Source organism: Lontra canadensis, unplaced genomic scaffold, assembly GCF_010015895.1.
Source record: "Lontra canadensis isolate GAN:19392208 unplaced genomic scaffold, GSC_riverotter_1.0 scaffold177, whole genome shotgun sequence".
In the NCBI taxonomy this organism is placed as follows: Eukaryota; Metazoa; Chordata; class Mammalia; order Carnivora; family Mustelidae; genus Lontra; species Lontra canadensis.
This window is the reverse complement of record NW_022631171.1, coordinates 1311019-1327940: the sequence shown is the minus strand read 5'-3', so window position 1 is coordinate 1327940 and position 16922 is coordinate 1311019. Positions and strand designations below refer to the sequence as shown.

The 16922-nt window shown below is 35.0% G+C and overlaps 1 protein-coding gene across 3 annotated transcripts in view; it reads left to right on the top strand.

Annotated features, from left to right (window-relative positions):
- Nucleotides 1–16414, top strand: part of TCEA1 (transcription elongation factor A1) — a 39118-nt gene extending 22704 nt beyond the window's left edge. For 2 of the 3 annotated variants that reach the window (XM_032846586.1, XM_032846589.1), the window contains 6 exons: nt 504–649; nt 2099–2155; nt 3162–3316; nt 6271–6417; nt 13027–13098; nt 14837–16414. In XM_032846586.1, coding sequence (XP_032702477.1) covers nt 504–649; nt 2099–2155; nt 3162–3316; nt 6271–6417; nt 13027–13098; nt 14837–14845 — 586 coding nt within the window. In that variant the 3' untranslated portion in view covers nt 14846–16414. The remainder of the gene's footprint in view (nt 1–503; nt 650–2098; nt 2156–3161; nt 3317–6270; nt 6418–13026; nt 13099–14836) is intronic. The other variant, XM_032846587.1, reaches the window with a different exon arrangement.
- Nucleotides 16415–16922: the final 508 nt, after the last annotated feature.

The window sequence follows — 16922 nt, the reverse complement described above, 5'->3', positions numbered from 1 at the left end:
GGGGAGACATTTTCATATTCTTAAAATACATTTTTTACTACGCATTTTTTATCCAGAAGGGAGTGTTTTAAATATAAACTTCATTGGTTATCTAATTGGAATAGGGTTTTTCAAGCATTGTTTTTTCCCCTCTAGTCTTGGTTGAGAGCTTCGTATTCTCTGGTATCATCCTCTCACCTTTCTCAAAACCCAGATCCTTGTTTTCATTTATTGTATTGAGCTGTAATGTGTATTTTCTTTATTAAAAATATTGTTTAATGTTTAAAAGGATGATCAAGGTGTTTAACTGGTTAAAAAAACCATGAAACATGTCTCAGATTTCCTAAAACTTTAACTTTTTAGAAATCTATATGCACGCAATTTCTTTTTTCATGTAAAAGTTGCTGAATACGATCTTATTCATGCCCCCAATTTTTGTTTTTAGAGAGTGATAGTAATGATGTTACCTTAAGAGAATTTTTCCTGTTTTCTTTTTGGTGTGTGTGCATGTATATGTATTTTAGTAGTTCCAGTGGCAACGTAAGCAGCAGGAAGGATGAGACAAATGCTCGAGATACTTATGTTTCATCTTTTCCTCGGGCACCAAGCACTTCTGATTCTGTACGGTTAAAGTGTAGGGAGATGCTGGCCGCAGCTCTCCGAACGGGAGGTAAGTTTAGTGTACCCTGTTTCATTTCCTGGTCCTTTGTTCTTCACCACCATCGATGCATGTCCACCTCCATATTTCTGTTTTGCCAGTGGCTTCCTCGTGTAGCTGCTTGCACTGCTTAGTTCAGGAAGATGTTGTGGCACATAGGGGTTAACGATGGCAGAGAGCACAAGGCATCGTGGGGCCTCTGCTTGCTACTGTATAGTTCCAAGAAGGAGATCCTTTCTAATATGTGGACGTTTCCCTTGATTCATAGTAACTTAAAGGTTTTTCACAAATCTTCTTTTCCCCCACTTTTAATCTACAAACCCTAGTTGACCCTTGGATAATGAGTTTAAATTGCATGGGTTTACTTATAATGAAGTTTTTTTTTTTTCCAACAAAACTAGTACAATACATAAATGTGTTTTCTCTTATGATTTTCTTAACATTCTTTTCTTTAGTGTACTCTGTTGTAAGAATACAGTGTATAGTACATATATAAAATATGTGTTAATTCTTTACATCATTGGTAGGCTTTTGGTTAACAGTATGCTATTACTAGTTAAGTCTTTGGGGAGTCACAGGTTATATGTGGATTTTTGACTGCACAGGGAGTTGACATCCCTAATCCCTGTGTCATTCAAGGGTCAACTGTAATTACTCTGCTCCCAGATTGAGCATTAATGGTATTGTATTTGGGTCCTATTGTTAAATGTTAGTATGACATATATAAGTTTTATATTCATAATTCCATTTTTTACTTTCTTTTAAGTGGAAAAGAGATCTTGATTTTTATATATATGGGAGCCTTAATTTAATTTGAAGTTATTCATTCTTATGTAAAAAAATTTCGTATATAGGAATATTTATCATCTTATACAACTTCATTCCTTTTCTTTTCTATTATACTGTACCATAGTTACTATGACCTGTTTTTCTCTTTACTCTGCCCTTTCTATTTTGATTCCCTTCTTGTCTCTTTATATATTTTTTCTTTTTTCTTCCTAGTTTCTTTTTATTTCCTTCTATCCATTTGAATATTTGCATAGGAGTCTTCTGAGTGTGTCCATATATGTGATTGGCAGATGAAATGAATGGTTTCTTTGCATTGAAGCCTGAGTCACAGGATACAAGACATTTCTTTCTATAACTTTCTCTACTCTCTGCTGGAGCAACCAGAATTTATGGAGTTGTGAATTGAGGAATTGCCTGCTAGATCAATTACTTCCCCACTCCTGAGGGATAAGGAGTCATCATGCAGGAGCACTGTGGACATTAGGTGAATCCAGAGGAGGAGTCTAGTGGGTAGGAAAGAGATCAGATTCTAATGAAACTAAACAAAAAGGACTCTTTATTAGGGCAATGGGGTTGAAGAAATAGGAATGCAGTTTAATTTACTCTGTATTGAAATTTTTTTTTAAATGTCATAATCGCTTATTTTTGACAATTCTTTGTGCCTGTGTTTAGATGACTACGTCGCTATTGGAGCTGATGAGGAAGAATTAGGATCTCAAATTGAGGAAGATATCCTTTGTGTGTATATTTATGATTGTTTAAATAATCTGCTAGATTAACTATTTTTCTTCTTTCTGTATAGAATTTAGAGTTTGGTTCTTCAGTTTCTGTCTTCATTGTATTATTTTGCAAGGACAAGATATCGGGCTATCCATGTCATTTTGTTCTTGTTTTCTTGTTACTCAAAATTAAAACATATGTGTTGATAGTATTTTTATTTTTCTGCCTTGCAAATTGAGAATGTGGCATCTCAGATGAACTTGTGCAGAAGGAGGGCATGGAAGACACGCACACTATACATGTGTAGTAGGGTTTCACATTTGGGGGATCTCAGCAAAGCATGTGGGGTCCCCTGAGTTCATTACCCAGGAAGGAAGTATGTTTGTCCTGGGCACCACGGAAGGGGATTTGGGAGAGGGGTCGTGCACATCTGGGTGACCATGTGACCATGGAACTGTCCTAGTTTTGGAAATGGCCTTGTTGGAAAGAAAGTATGCTGCTCTTTGGGCTCACCTGTTCTGTTGAGGAAAAAAACAAAAACAAAAACCCTGGTAAACTAGCTTCTTGCTGAGCTGGGGGAGGAAATGAACCTTCAGGGCACCGTGAATGAGTTCTTCCCAGAGGGCCCCCAAAGGAACTGTGTAGTCATCTAGCCTTTTAGGATCCTTTGTAGAATTCAGATTTGAGCAAGTGAAAGTTTAAATAAAATGCAGGCTTTTCACAAGTTTTGTCGCTCAGACTGAGTACCTAAGTTACTTTTTGAAATGTCTCTAACTTCTGTGCTGCTGACATTGAACAAGAAGAAAGCATTGCTCATTCATAGTGTAATAAAAGTAGGATCACTTTTATTTGCCAGTTACAGATCAAGAAATGAGGTAGAAACACTGCCTGTTAGCTTAATCTAAGTTGGGAACCGTTTTGGAGAACTGCTTAGAAATTTTAGGAATTCTTACTTTGGTGAAATAAAAAAAAATACCTTTACAATTTTAACTTTTTTTCCTTAACGGCCTAGTACCTATTTATCAAGAAATAAGGAATACAGACATGAAATACAAAAATAGAGTACGAAGTAGAATATCAAATCTTAAAGATGCTAAGAATCCAAATTTAAGGAAAAATGTACTGTGTGGAAATATTCCTCCTGACTTATTCGCTAGAATGACAGCAGAGGTGAGTATATATGAACATTTCCATGATGTTAGGTGAAAAGTATGTATAAATCATAAAGTACTTTATAAGTACTATATTTATAATAAATTATCATTAGCTATTTTGCTATATTTATATGTATAATGTACTAGACACATAACTTTAGGTGATTAAATCTGTTGGTATCAATACTTTGTCTCTTCCACAACTATACCATGATCTTTGGTTGATTGCCTTAAATCATTGTCTAAAAATTAAACTGTTTTTACTTATTTTGGATTCACATGGAATTGAAGATTTGAATATCTAATTGCAAACAGGCTTTTTAACCTCCCAAGTTCTTTTCAGGGTTAAACCCCATAAAATTGGTCACATCTTATTGACTGTTCCTTAAATTTTAGGGAATGATTGAGAAAACGAAATTCAGAGCTTGCTCTTTATAGACACAGCTGTTCGTAATCTGCAGTCTCATTTTATTATTACACATCCAAGAGAATAAAGTTCTGTTTCTATATAGCTAATAAAATTATATTTTTAACATTCATTTTTTTAAAACCTCATTAAAATAACATAAAACTTTAAATTAGAGACCATAATGTAATGAACTCCTTTATATACATCACCTAAGCTTCACGTATTTTCAAGAATTTGTCACCCTTGGGGCACCTGGGTGGTTCAGTCGGTAGAGCGTCTGCCTTTAGCTGTCATGATCCCAAGGTCCTGGGATTGAGCCCCTCATTGGGCTCCCTGCTCTGTGGGAAGTCCATTTCTCTCCTTTGCCTCCCCCCCAATTTGTGCTCTCTCTCCAAATAAATAAATAAAATCTTTTTAAAAATAGAATTTGTGACCCTTTTTCTGTTTTTTTTTTTTTTTTTTTTTAGATGTTATTTATTTATTTGACAGAGAGAGACACAGAGAGGGAACACAAGCAGAGGGAGAGGGAAAAGTAGGCTGTCCGCTGAGATGGGAGCCTGATGAGGGGCTTGATTCCAGAACCCCGGGATTATGACCTGAGTTGAAGGCAGCTGCCTAGGTGCCTTATGACCCTTTTCATCCATCCCTTTTTTTTTCCCTTTTCCCCTGAGTTGTTTTCAAATGAATCCCAGACATTATATCTTTTTACCTTTATAAACCTAAGAGAGATACCTTTAAAAATATAATTAAAAAAATTTTTTTTCTTACATAATTACATTGTCATCACTACATCCAACAAAGCTAACAGCAATTCCTAATTTATATATTAATATTTTCCTGATTGTACATTTCTTTGTATCAGGATTCCAGTCTGCACATATCTTTAGTTGGGTTCTCTAAAGATTTTGTATATATGTGTTTAAATCTCTTGCAGTCTCTTCTCCTGCCCCAACCCCCTTTTTCTTCATGACACTGACCTATTGAAGAAACCAGTTTACTTCTGTATCCCACAGTATGAATTTTCTCCTCCTTATGATTTTTTTTTAATTAAGATTTTTTATTTATTTATTTGACAGAGATCACAAGTAGGCAGAGGGGCAGGCAGAGAGAGAGAGAAGAGGAAGCAGGCTCCTCACTGAGTGGGGCTCGATCCCAGGACTCTGGGATCATGACCTGAGGCGAAGGCAGAGGCTTTAACCCATTGAGCCACCCAGGCGCCCCCTTATGATGTTATTTATTTAACTTTTCTGTCCCCTCTATTTTCTGTGAACTGGAATCTAGTTCTATAGGTTTGATAACATACAAATTCACCTGTTTTCCCCACATAATACTTTGGAATTGGTGCTTTTTACTTTGTTTTGCATCGGGAGACACATAATGTCTTGTTGTTTTACTGTTAGCATGTTGAGCTCGATTAGTGGGTATGGATATTAACAGCCTGATTCCTCCATTGTAAAGTTCTCCTTTGACCTTTCATCTAATGCATTCATCCACTGATTTCCTTACCTGAATTGATTAAATTACCAGGAGTTACAAAATAGTGATTTCTAAAGTTCTTTCGTTCCTTTCACATATATTAGCTAGATTTCTTTGATAAAGAAGCGTTTTCCATTGTAAACTCAGGCACTTGGTGACCTCTTGGTTTGGATACGAAAGGCAAGTAAATGTTGTCTGTTGTCTGAAACTCTTCCTTTAGTTAATAGTTACCAGAATGAGGAGTTGGTGCCCTAGTAATTGCCACTGGGGGCTTTTCTTGCTGTTTTTGTATGGTTGTGCTCTTCTTTTCCGGTATCATCATGGGCTTGTGACATTTTTATTTATTCAGTGGGGATTGGTTCTTTACAGAAATTTATTTTGATAGCTGAAGAAATTGTCCTATCTTTGGCTAATGGGAGCTCCTTCATATTAGCTCCTCATCCATATGACTCAACCACAAAAGTCTTTAGTAGCTTCCATTCTTCTCTGGCGCAAAAGGATGACCCTGGCTTATCCTGTGCATTTCTTTTTTTTTTTCCCCCAATAGAGTGTGAGCAGGGGCGGGGCAGAGGGAGAAGGAGAAGAGAATCCCAAGCCCAACTTCGCATTGAGCGTAGTTTTTATGGGGTTGGATCTCACAACCCTGAGATCATGATCTGAGCCAAAACCAAGAGTTGGACGCTCAACTGACTGAGCCACCCGGGTGCCCCAAATCCCGTGCATTTCTTGGTTCAAAATGGGAACCAGATGCTTCTCCAAAGATCCCTCATTCCTTTTTGGGGAGGACAGTGGTGCGGACAACAATCTGGGTATTAGAGGTGCTCATTGCTCTAGTATTATTACATGGTTTATAAACCTTTAGGCAGTAATTAAATCTAATTTTCACATAGAAACTTAAAAGTATTTGATGAAATTTTAAAAGAAAGCAAACTCTGAGTTCTTGGAGGAGAAATAATTTTTCACCTTTAAAACTCTAAAAGTTGGTTTTTGTTCCATTTTTATTAAGCTAATAGAACATAAAAAACATTCAGGATATATATATAGGAGTTGCCTGTAACTGAGTGGTATTGCCACCTCCCTCACAGGAAATGGCTAGTGATGAACTCAAAGAGATGCGGAAAAATTTGACCAAAGAAGCCATTAGAGAGCATCAGATGGCCAAGACGGGTGGAACCCAGACTGATTTATTCACATGTGGCAAATGTAAAAAGAAGAATTGTACTTACACACAGGTTTGTGATTATTTATAGATTCTTATTTTCATGTAAGAATACTTAAGGGTATTGTGCTAAGTCAAGTAAGTCAGAGGAAGACAAATACCATACACACACACACATACTTATTTATTGAATCTAAAAAGAAAAAAAATTGAAATACTCAGATACAGAGAACAAACTGGTGGTTGTTGTGGTTGTTGGAGAAGAAGGGTGGGGGGTTGCATGAACTAAGTAAAGGGGATTAAGAGGTACAAACGTCCCAGTTATAAAATTTATAAGTCAGAAGATGTGTAGTATGGAAAATATAGTCTGTAATGTAACTTTGTTTAGTCACAGAGAGTAACTAAACATATAATCATTTTATAATGTATAAAAATATCAAATCACTATGTTGTACACCTGAAACTAATATTATATGTCAGTTATAATCCATTTAAAAGTAAATACATAAATAGAATGCTTGCAACTCCTGTTTCAAAACAAGTAGTAAAGATAATTACCAGTACTTTGATAATGCTTGCTTGCTCTCTTCTATTTTTCTTTCTCCCTCCTTCTTTCTTTATGTCTTTCTTTCGTTTTATTTATTTATTTGACAGAGAGACTGCCAGAGAGGGAACACAAGCAGGAGAGCAGCAGGCAGAGGGAGAAGCAGGCTCTCCGCTGAGCAGGGAGCCTGATGGGGGGCTTGATCCCAGGACTCTGGGATCATGACCTGAGCCAAAGGCAGACACTTAACAACTGAGCCACCCAAACGCCCCTGATAATGCTTTCTTAATACTAACACATTCCAGTTAATTGAAAATAAGTTGATGTATTTATACTTTCATGGAAATTGTTACTGTGAAAGCTGTATCAGGTAAAATTTATAAAAATCATTGTAGGGATTTACTTAAATGGCCATATTCTTTCTCTAATAGTTGAGCAGTTGATTAATGGTTAGTGTATAAACAGGTTATAATTCTTTTTATTAGGCAGGATCATATAATTTAAGAAAAGTTCTTTACTCTTCCTCACTTGGAGCATGGGTACTTTTGCTTAGCCGCTTTCCAGATACTGATTGCCTTTCTGCAACGTATTGATGACTTTTCATATATGATGCAACTAACCTTCCTTTTTGTTCTTAGACAAAAAGATAGCTGAAAACAGCCACATAATGGTTGTTTTTGTTGTATATGCGTGTGTAAAAATGGTTTATCACTGTCATTAATTTCATTTGTCAAGTAGCTATTTTTGTGCTGTGTCTATAATTTACTAAACTCAAAATTTTCTCCTTAAAGAACAACTTACAGTTAATATTGTAGGATAATGGATTTAGGGAATTGAATTTTTTTATTGATAGAAAATTAAGCAGTTAAGGAAGTAGTATTACTAAACTCTCTATAAGTTGTAGAAAGGAACCTTTACTTTTTTTTTTTTTAATTCTTAGAAGGTGTTACTCTCAAGGTTAAAAATTCAAAAGGTACAAAAAATTGTGAGTGGAAAGTTCCCCTCCCACTTTTGCCTGCAGCAACTTGGCCCCACCTCCCTGGAGATAAACTAGGTTACTAGTTTGTTTTGTGGCTTCCTATGTGTTTTATGCATACATATGCAAATATGTATATATTTTTTATTTTCCCTTTTTTAATATTTATTTTTAATAATTTTTAGTAATCTCTGCACCCAGCGTGGGGTTCACATTCCCAACCCTGAGATCAAGAATTAATTTCATGCTCTTCTGACAAATTCAGCCATGCATCGCTGTTTCCCCATTTCCTAAACACATGTGGTAGCACATTATATAAACTGCCTCTTTTAGTTTTTAAAAGTACATAACACCCATTTTCAGATATGCTCTATTTAACCAATCCAAAGTCCTTTCTATCTTTTTGGAGTCTTTCATTTAATCATAGTTATAGATCTGATATTTCATTATTTTTTTTTTGTAGAACTATTACTACTGATAGTCACTAAAATATATTAAAATATGAAAGTAGCTTCAGAAATTTCTGAGTTTGGGGATACCTGGGTGGCTCAGTTGGTTAAGCAACTGCGTTCAGCTCTGGTGATTGATTGGGGCCCTGATTCCAGGGCCCTGGCATTGAGAGCTCCACATCAGGCTCCCTGCTTGGCTGGGGGGCGGGGCCTGCTTCTCCCTGTTGCTCTGCCACTCCCACTGCTTGTGCTTTCCTGCTCTCATTCTGTCAAATAAATAAAAATCTTAAAAAAAAACTTTTCTGAGTTTGGATTGCTCGGTTTTCTTTTGATTAGGCAGAAACATCTCAGCAGTAAAAATTCTGTCCTGAAAATGCTACATAGCAGGAAGTATTAAGTATAAATAGGTATTTAAAGCCAAAACGTCTTTAAAACATTGGAAGTCAGGGTGCCAGGGTGGCTTAGTCGGTTGAGCGTCCAACTCTTGATTTTGGTTCCTGTTATGATCTCAGGGTCCTGGGATCGAGCCCCATGTCGGGCTTGTGCTCAATGTGGAGTCTGCTTGAGGTTCTCTCTCCGTCTCCATCTACCACCCTCCCCTTGCACACGCTCTCTCTCTCTCTAAATAAATAGGTAAAATCTTTAAAAAAATCCATATGAAGAAGTAATATATTTACATAATCAGCTATAATAAAAAATGTTTCTTTTAATAGAAAGAACCTAGTACTAAAGATGAGGTATGATTTTCTTAGAATCAATTACTTCAGTAGATAGAAAACTTCCAACGTTGGCAAAATAACTGATATAATAGACATAAGTTTGACTCTTGGTTAACATGTACCTACCAGGAGATCAGCTTTTTTCCAAGAGAGCAAAAAGTTCCTCCTATCTGTGTACTTTTCGGGCCCTAGTTAGCAAGTATCTAGATATAAATACATGAGAATATTTCAGAAGGATTTTTCAAACGATTTTTATCTGAAGGCCTTAGCCAGAATGGTATTCTTTTGAGAGTCCCTTTTCTTTATCTTCCTTTGGGCTTTTGAGTTAAAAATCATGTTGATAGTTGACAAGTATGGTGTGCTTCTCATCTTCAAGGTGGAAATCTACTGGATTTCATCATCCAATACTAAATTAAATAGACATTATTCAGGATGCAATATTGTTGGTGTTCAGGTTCTTGCCTTCACCCAACTTCCACATCTCCCCCATAACTTAAACCTTAAGAATAACTTACAACTTTAATATATATAATGCATTGTCAGCTTCATTCAGGAATGTACAGTTGAAAGAAAACCTCCTGTTTTGGGGACCTTGTTTTCAGTAGTTCTCAATGGAGAACTTCAGAAGTCTATTATGGTTGATAAAGTTTAAAAAAATCATACTAGCTTATTATTATTTTTTCCTGAGTTCTCTTTTGTTTCAAAAATTTTAGTTACGGCAAAATACACATAACCTAAAATTTACCACCTTAACCGTTTTTAAATATATAGTTGAGTAGTAATACAAGTAATACATTGTAGTAATACAGGTAATGTATTTGTGGCAAATACATTTGCCACAAATTAATATCGCAATCTCCAGGACTCTTTTTCTCTTGCAAGACTGAAATGCGATACCCATTAAACAGTAACTGTACATTTCCCTAGCTCCTGGCAACCACCAGTATCTGAATTTGACAACTCTAGTTAGTCAGAGGTATAAATGGAACCTACATAACAGTATTTGTCCTTTTTTGTCCCTGGCTTAATTCTGATACCTGATCTATTCTAAGATAGTAATTAGAAGCACAAAGAAATGTGTACAGATCAGCATCACTAATCATCAGGGAAATGCAAATGAAAACTATGTAATGTTCACAAATAGTCCATATTATAGCATATATCATAATTTCCTTTTTAAGGCGAATTAAAGGGTGAATTATCACTGTATGTATATACCACATTTTGTTTATCCATTCATCTGTTAATGGACACTTCTACATTTTGGGCTCTTATGAACACTGCTGCTTTGAACTTTTGTATACAGATACCTCTTTGAGACCCTGCTTTCCATTCTTTTGGGTATTTTCTCAGGAGTGGGATTTCTCATTCATATAAGCTTTTTTTTTTTTCTTTCTTTTTAATTAAGAGAGGGATGGTGGGGAGATGCAGAGGGAAAGTGGGGGAGAGAATCTTAAGCAGACTCCACGCCCAGGTCCCACAACCCAAGCAAACCTTGAGTCAGACGCTTAACCAACTGAGCCACCAGGGCATCCCTACATTAACTGTTTTAAGGCAGTTAAAGTACCTATTTATAGAAAAATTGGAAAATGAAGAAAAATATGAACAAAAAATTTAAATCACCCGTTAATCTGCATTTAGAAGGAATAGTGGTCGGTATTTGGTGCCTGCAGTATTTTGTGAAGTTTTTCTAATCTAGTTGTAGCAAAATCCTATAAACCATTTTTTAAAAAGATTTTATTTATTACAGAGAGCATGAGTAGTGAGGAGAGGCAGAGTGAGAGGAAGAAACAGATTCTCTGCTGAGCAGGGAGCCTGGCATTGGGCTTGATCCCAGGACCCCGGGATCATGACCTAAGCTGAAGGCAGATGCTTAACCAACTGAGCCACATAGGCACCCCTTTAAACCATTTTATGTATAGTTGACCATTGAACATCATGGGCTTGAAGTGCATAAGTCCACTTAACATACAAACTTTTTTCAACGTATTTATGTCCATTACTATAAATATATTTTCCTTATGATTTTCTTAAAATCTTTTCTGTAGCTTGATTTAAGAATTCAGTATGTAGTAGGTATGACATACAAAATATGTATTAATCGACAGTTTGTATTGTTGGTAAGGCTTATAGTTAACAGTAAACTATTAGCAGTTGTGTTTTGGGAGAGTTTGTTGTGGATGTTCAACTGCATGAGGAGTTGGTGCCCTTTGCCTCCACATTGTTCAAGGCAGAACTGTACTTCTTTCACTTAACTTATAATAATGTAAGCATTTTCCTTTAATTATTTAAAAAAAAAACCCAAACCCTTTGTAAACATCTTAATAGCTGTATAATATTCCATCAGATGGGTATGCTCTTACTTCATTATTTCCCTGTTGAATATTTAAGTTGTTTCCAGTGTTATTACTGTAAAATTACACCTCAAACATCCCTGTACACACATCGCCAACTCCTGGCTTTATGAGGAATGATTGACATATAATTGAATGTTTTTAAAGTGTACAGTGGGATAATTTGATATACATATACACTGTGGAATGATTACCAAGATCAAGATAGTTAACATATCCATTACCTTACATAGCTAACTTTTTTTGTGTGTGTGGTGAGTTCCTTAAGATCTACTCTTAACTATCGTCATTATGCTATATATTAGAGCCACAGAAATTATTCTCCTTTACTTGAAAGTTTGACCTTCATCTCTCCATTTCCCCCTTCTCCCAGCCCCTGCAACTACTATCTGTTCTCTGTTCCTATGAAATCTGCATTCATTCATTCATTTGTTCATTCATTCATTTTTACAATGCCACATATAAGTGATACCATACAGTATTTGTCATTCTTTAGCATATTTTATTTAGCATGTCTTCCAGGTCCATCCGTGTTGTCTCAAGTGGTAGGATTTCCTTCTTTTTTGTGGCTGAATAACTTTTCTTTATCCATTCTTCAGCTGAAGGACATTTAGATTGTTTTCATATCTTGGCTATTGTGAGTAATGCAGTGAGTGTGAGTGTGTAGATAACTCTCTGAGGTATTGATTTCATTTTCTTCACATGTATTTGTGGAATAGGATTGCTGGGTCATAAGATAGTTGATTTTTTTTTTTTACTTTTTATGCTTGTTCTGCCTTTTTTTTTTTTTAAGTCTACACTCCAATGTGGGGCTACGACCCCAAGATCAAGACTTTCATGCTCTACCAACTGAGCCAGCCAGGCTTCCTGTGTGGTAGTATAATTTTTAATTTTTTGAGGATCTGCCGGCCTGTTTTTTACAATGGATATGCCAGTTTATATTCCTGTCAGCAGTGTATAGGAGTTCCCTTTTCTCCACATCCTCAGTAGTTTTTATTTCTTGTCTTTTTCATAGTAGCCATTCTAACAGGTATGAGATGATAATTCCTTGTGGTTTTCATTTGCCTTTCCCTAATGATTAGTGATATTGATCTGTACTTTGTGATCAGATACTTACCTGTCTTTGTGTTTCCAATTACCATCTTATAATAGATTAGATGTCAGGTTCCTAGGTCAGAGAGAATGGATATTTGAGGCTCTTACTTTGTTGCTGCCTAACTTTTAGAAAGGTTGTGACAGTTTATATTTTTCAGAATGAAATATTCACAATTTTTACATCTCTGCTAATTTATAAGAGAAGATTGTTGTATCTTTTAATTAACATTTAGTGCTTCTTAGTGATGATGATTTTTAAATATTTATTAGCCATTTATAAAAAGTATGTGTGACTTTAGAAGGTTTTCCCACTTATCTGGGATAAATTAAACATGAAAAGACAAACAATGACTTAGAAAAATAAAGTTTTTGAAATATGTGTCCTTTTGACATTACTTAGCTTATTTGAACTTGTTTCAGGCTCTTATACATTTTATTGTGCTACTGTTTTGGTTACTGTATCTCTTAATGTAGAATGTTCTTATTTAGGTCAGACTTTTTATAGTATTTTAAAAAATAATATTTTTCACTTGATTTTACTGTAGGTACAAACTCGTAGTGCTGATGAACCGATGACAACATTTGTTGTCTGCAATGAATGTGGAAATCGATGGAAGGTATATGACACTTTCTTATATTCATATTTTATCCATTTATAATAGATTTTTTTCACATCTTTTCATAAGACTACCTAGGTATCTAAATATATACATCTGCTCATGCTGTCTAGTACTATTGAAGTCCATGACAAACCATTTGTAAAGGAATATACTATATTGTACTCTATTAGAAATTAAGAATGTTAATTTAATTTTCCTATCTTCATATGGTTTTGGTGTGGGAGTAACAGGATTGAATCTAAACTGCACTTACTGTATCATAGTCCTGTATATACTATACTTATTTAATTGCTTTGACTCTTGTACTTCGGAAAATCTGTCTTCAGAGATTTTGGGTATTACTTGTCTTCATAGATTTTGATTCTGGAAAGATTACTTTGTTGAAATCCAACAGGTTGGTTTTAGTGTTTATTTTAGGAATTAACAGATGAGCACTGTCATGGTTTGGTAGGCTTTTCACTGAGACTTCATATCGCCTATGTACTTTGGAATGAGCCCCACACAGGCAAGTGTGTGTTATTTAAATGATCCCTTTTTGAGTGATTTTTGTGAGCCACAGAAATATAATTTAAACTTGGGAGAAGAATCACTTCTGAGACCATTTTTATTGTTAATGGAGATGTGAGTGCTAGGGGTATGTATTTGGGGAGACTCACGTGGTAGGGCCAAACAGGTTTTGAACTCTGCTTCTTATCATTAGTGAACTATAATTTTCTTACATATTAAATGTAAATAATATCTACATCATAGGCTGTAGTGAAGAGTACAGATACTGTATTTAAAAAGTGCCTGATAATTGTTGGTATTCCAAAAATGGTTGCATTTATTGGTTTTGTGAAGCTTATGTGATTCTCCTTTTTTTTTTAAGCTATACTTAGCTTTATCCCTTTAACGCTCTTAAATTATTTAGCCCTTTTGAATTATTCACCTAAGTTAAAACATTTTCTGAAAGTTAGAAATGAATTAAAAGCTAGGTAATGGGGGAATATCCTCCACAAATATGGTATAGGTTTGGCCCTAGATATTATTTTAGAGGTTGAGACCAGTACTCATTTTATTATATACAAAGATGTAGTTCTGATCTGGGAAGGTTACTGGTATTGAAAGTGTCTGGTACTGAGAGAATCATGATTTGAAATAGTGTCTTCCATCCTGAGTAGTTTTTTACATTGGTTAAAGAGAGGGACATTCTTTTTTTTTTTTTTTAGTTCTGTTGAGCAAGTCTGGCTTTTCTAGATAGCTCTTAGATTTATTTTGCATAATGGATGATAGTGATGATGATGATGATTTCTATTATTATGGGGCATATTGCAGTTGGTTTTGAATACAGGCAGTTTGCAGCATAGTTTTGACATAGTTCTTCTTGGATTTAAGAAAGGTCAATTTAATGTAGCAAGCTGATGTCCAAGGATGGCTTACTTTAGAAGTTCAAGATTGGAATTCAGTTTTTTTTTTTTTAAATTGTTTTTTTAACCTAAAAACATTAAGAAGAGGGGTACTTGATAAAAAAAAAATTGATAGTATTTCTTCAGTTATATATTCCTACTGATTGTAAATTGGAAAAGACAAACATGTAGGATAGGTGTCTGTTCATGTCTGAGAAGTACAACATCTTTTTAAAAAATGCCTCTTTTTAATCAGTATTAAGTATATACTATGTTAAATGGGGGGTGGGGTACACCCCATTGTCTGTATTTAAAGATCTCATGAAATACTTTTTTTTTTTTTTTGACAGTTCTGTTGAGTTGGAAGAAATGGCAAAATGTCTGGACCATTAAAAAATGGATTTTGTAATTAGCTTTAAAACTAGGCCAAGCATCTAGTTTACCTGCAAATCAGATTTTTAAAGTAACATACATCCCTTGGGTTAGTCTTGGTTTTTGACATAGCATTCCTTCCTTAAATGCCTTCTGTAGTTTCAGATCAGTAGGGAGACCACATAATAATTGTATGGTATCTGTTTCAAAACATTTTTTTTTCATTTTTATAGTAAGTTGATATTAAACTCTTATCAGTTAAACTTCTGGCAATTTATTTTTACTTTTTCTTCTTTTGAAAGGAAAAATGAACCTTAACTTTTTAAAAGTCCAAACACACACAGTAGGAATACTGTTCTTCTCAGTTAATACATAAAAATGGAAATTACATTTTTCCCCCATATTGGCACATACATACAAATAGTAAAGGAGGAGAAAAGGTAATATAAGTTTATCAGATGTGGTGTGTATTCAGATAATACTTGACCAGCTTATCTAAATTGTACATAATATTTGAACTAGCCTATGAGATTATCTTAATTATTATGTTCACAAGTCTGGGATAATTAGATATTATTTTGCATTTGTAACTAACTGTGATAATCATTTCTTGTACATGTTTATGACTTTTTCTTACTAGATTTTACTTTTGGAAACATGACTTGACTTTGTTGAAATCAGTTTGGTTTTGTTATTTACCTGTTTGACTTTGTAGTTGTATTTTAGTTTTGCCGAACACTGTTGTAGTTTAGTAGGTTTTTCATAAATCCCAGCATAGGCAAAGAATGAAAGCTTCTGACCATTTTTCCCCTCATAGGAAGACAAACTTGGAAGGAAATATTAGCATTTTAGTACAGTATAGTTACTATAAACAGATATGACTTGATTTTTGATTTGGAAATCTTTACTGACCAAGGATTAAGTTTAAGGACTATATAAATCATTAGAGCTGTGGTCTTTCCATATGGAGGTTGATAGAAAATATTTTTGTCCTGAGTTGAATTTGGTCTTTTATTGTTACACAATGAATGAGGTTGTTCAACAAACCAAATATATGGGCTATAATGCAGTTGGTTTTACAGTACAGATCTTATACTTAACATTTATTTTTTACAAGTGTACCATTTGTTTTGTTAGGAATAAGAAAAAAATGATTTCCTTAGGGAATGTTCCTTAGGTTACACTTGCTCTAGCACATCTTAAAGGCCATTTTTACAAAGGCCACATTTTATCATGCTAAATCTGTATTCTATCATACTCCTATAGGAAGACTTCAGTACATGCTTTGCACTCCCCTTTGCTCCCTTTTCCCATTTTTAAAATGCAGATCAATTTGATGTAATACAGAAAGCAACATTAAAGGTTCATGTTAGGACCCCATATATGAGCATTGGCCCACTGGTACCATCCTGTCTCTACTTTGTTATTTCACAGATTAACTTTATCACTTAAAAAATAAAGTGCATTTTTGGAAGAATAAAACTAAAATAGTCACACTTTTAAATTAAGTGATCCATTTTTAAATTTGTAATTCAATAAAGTTTCTTGTTATTAAACATGTATCACATTTTGTCATTTTATTTAGATATTGACAGCTGCTCTACCTCATGTTTCAAAGGTTTCTCCCTCCCCCCCAACTACTAAGGTGGTTATTTATTTATTTATTTATTTTACAGAGAGAGAGTGTGGGCATCTGGGTGTGAGCAGGGAGGGCTGTGGGGGGGTAGAGAGAGAGGGAAAATCCCAAGCAGCCTCCATGCCGAGTGCAGAGCCCAAAGTAGGGCTCAATCCCGTGACTGAGATCATGACCTGAGCTGAAATCAAGAGTCAGATGCTTAACTGAGCCACTCAAGTGTCCCCAACTACTAAGGTGTTTTTAGAGGATAGTTTTAATTAGGTGTTGCCTTCCTAGTTTTAAGTAGAGACTAATACTGAGCAGTAGTACAGAGAACATGTTTTTCCCTTCTCTTTTCCTGGACTCCTGGTGAGGGAGAGGAGTGGTTCTCAGTAGAGCATCAAGCATATCCCGTGTGTGCACATACATAATATGAGACCACATAGTCT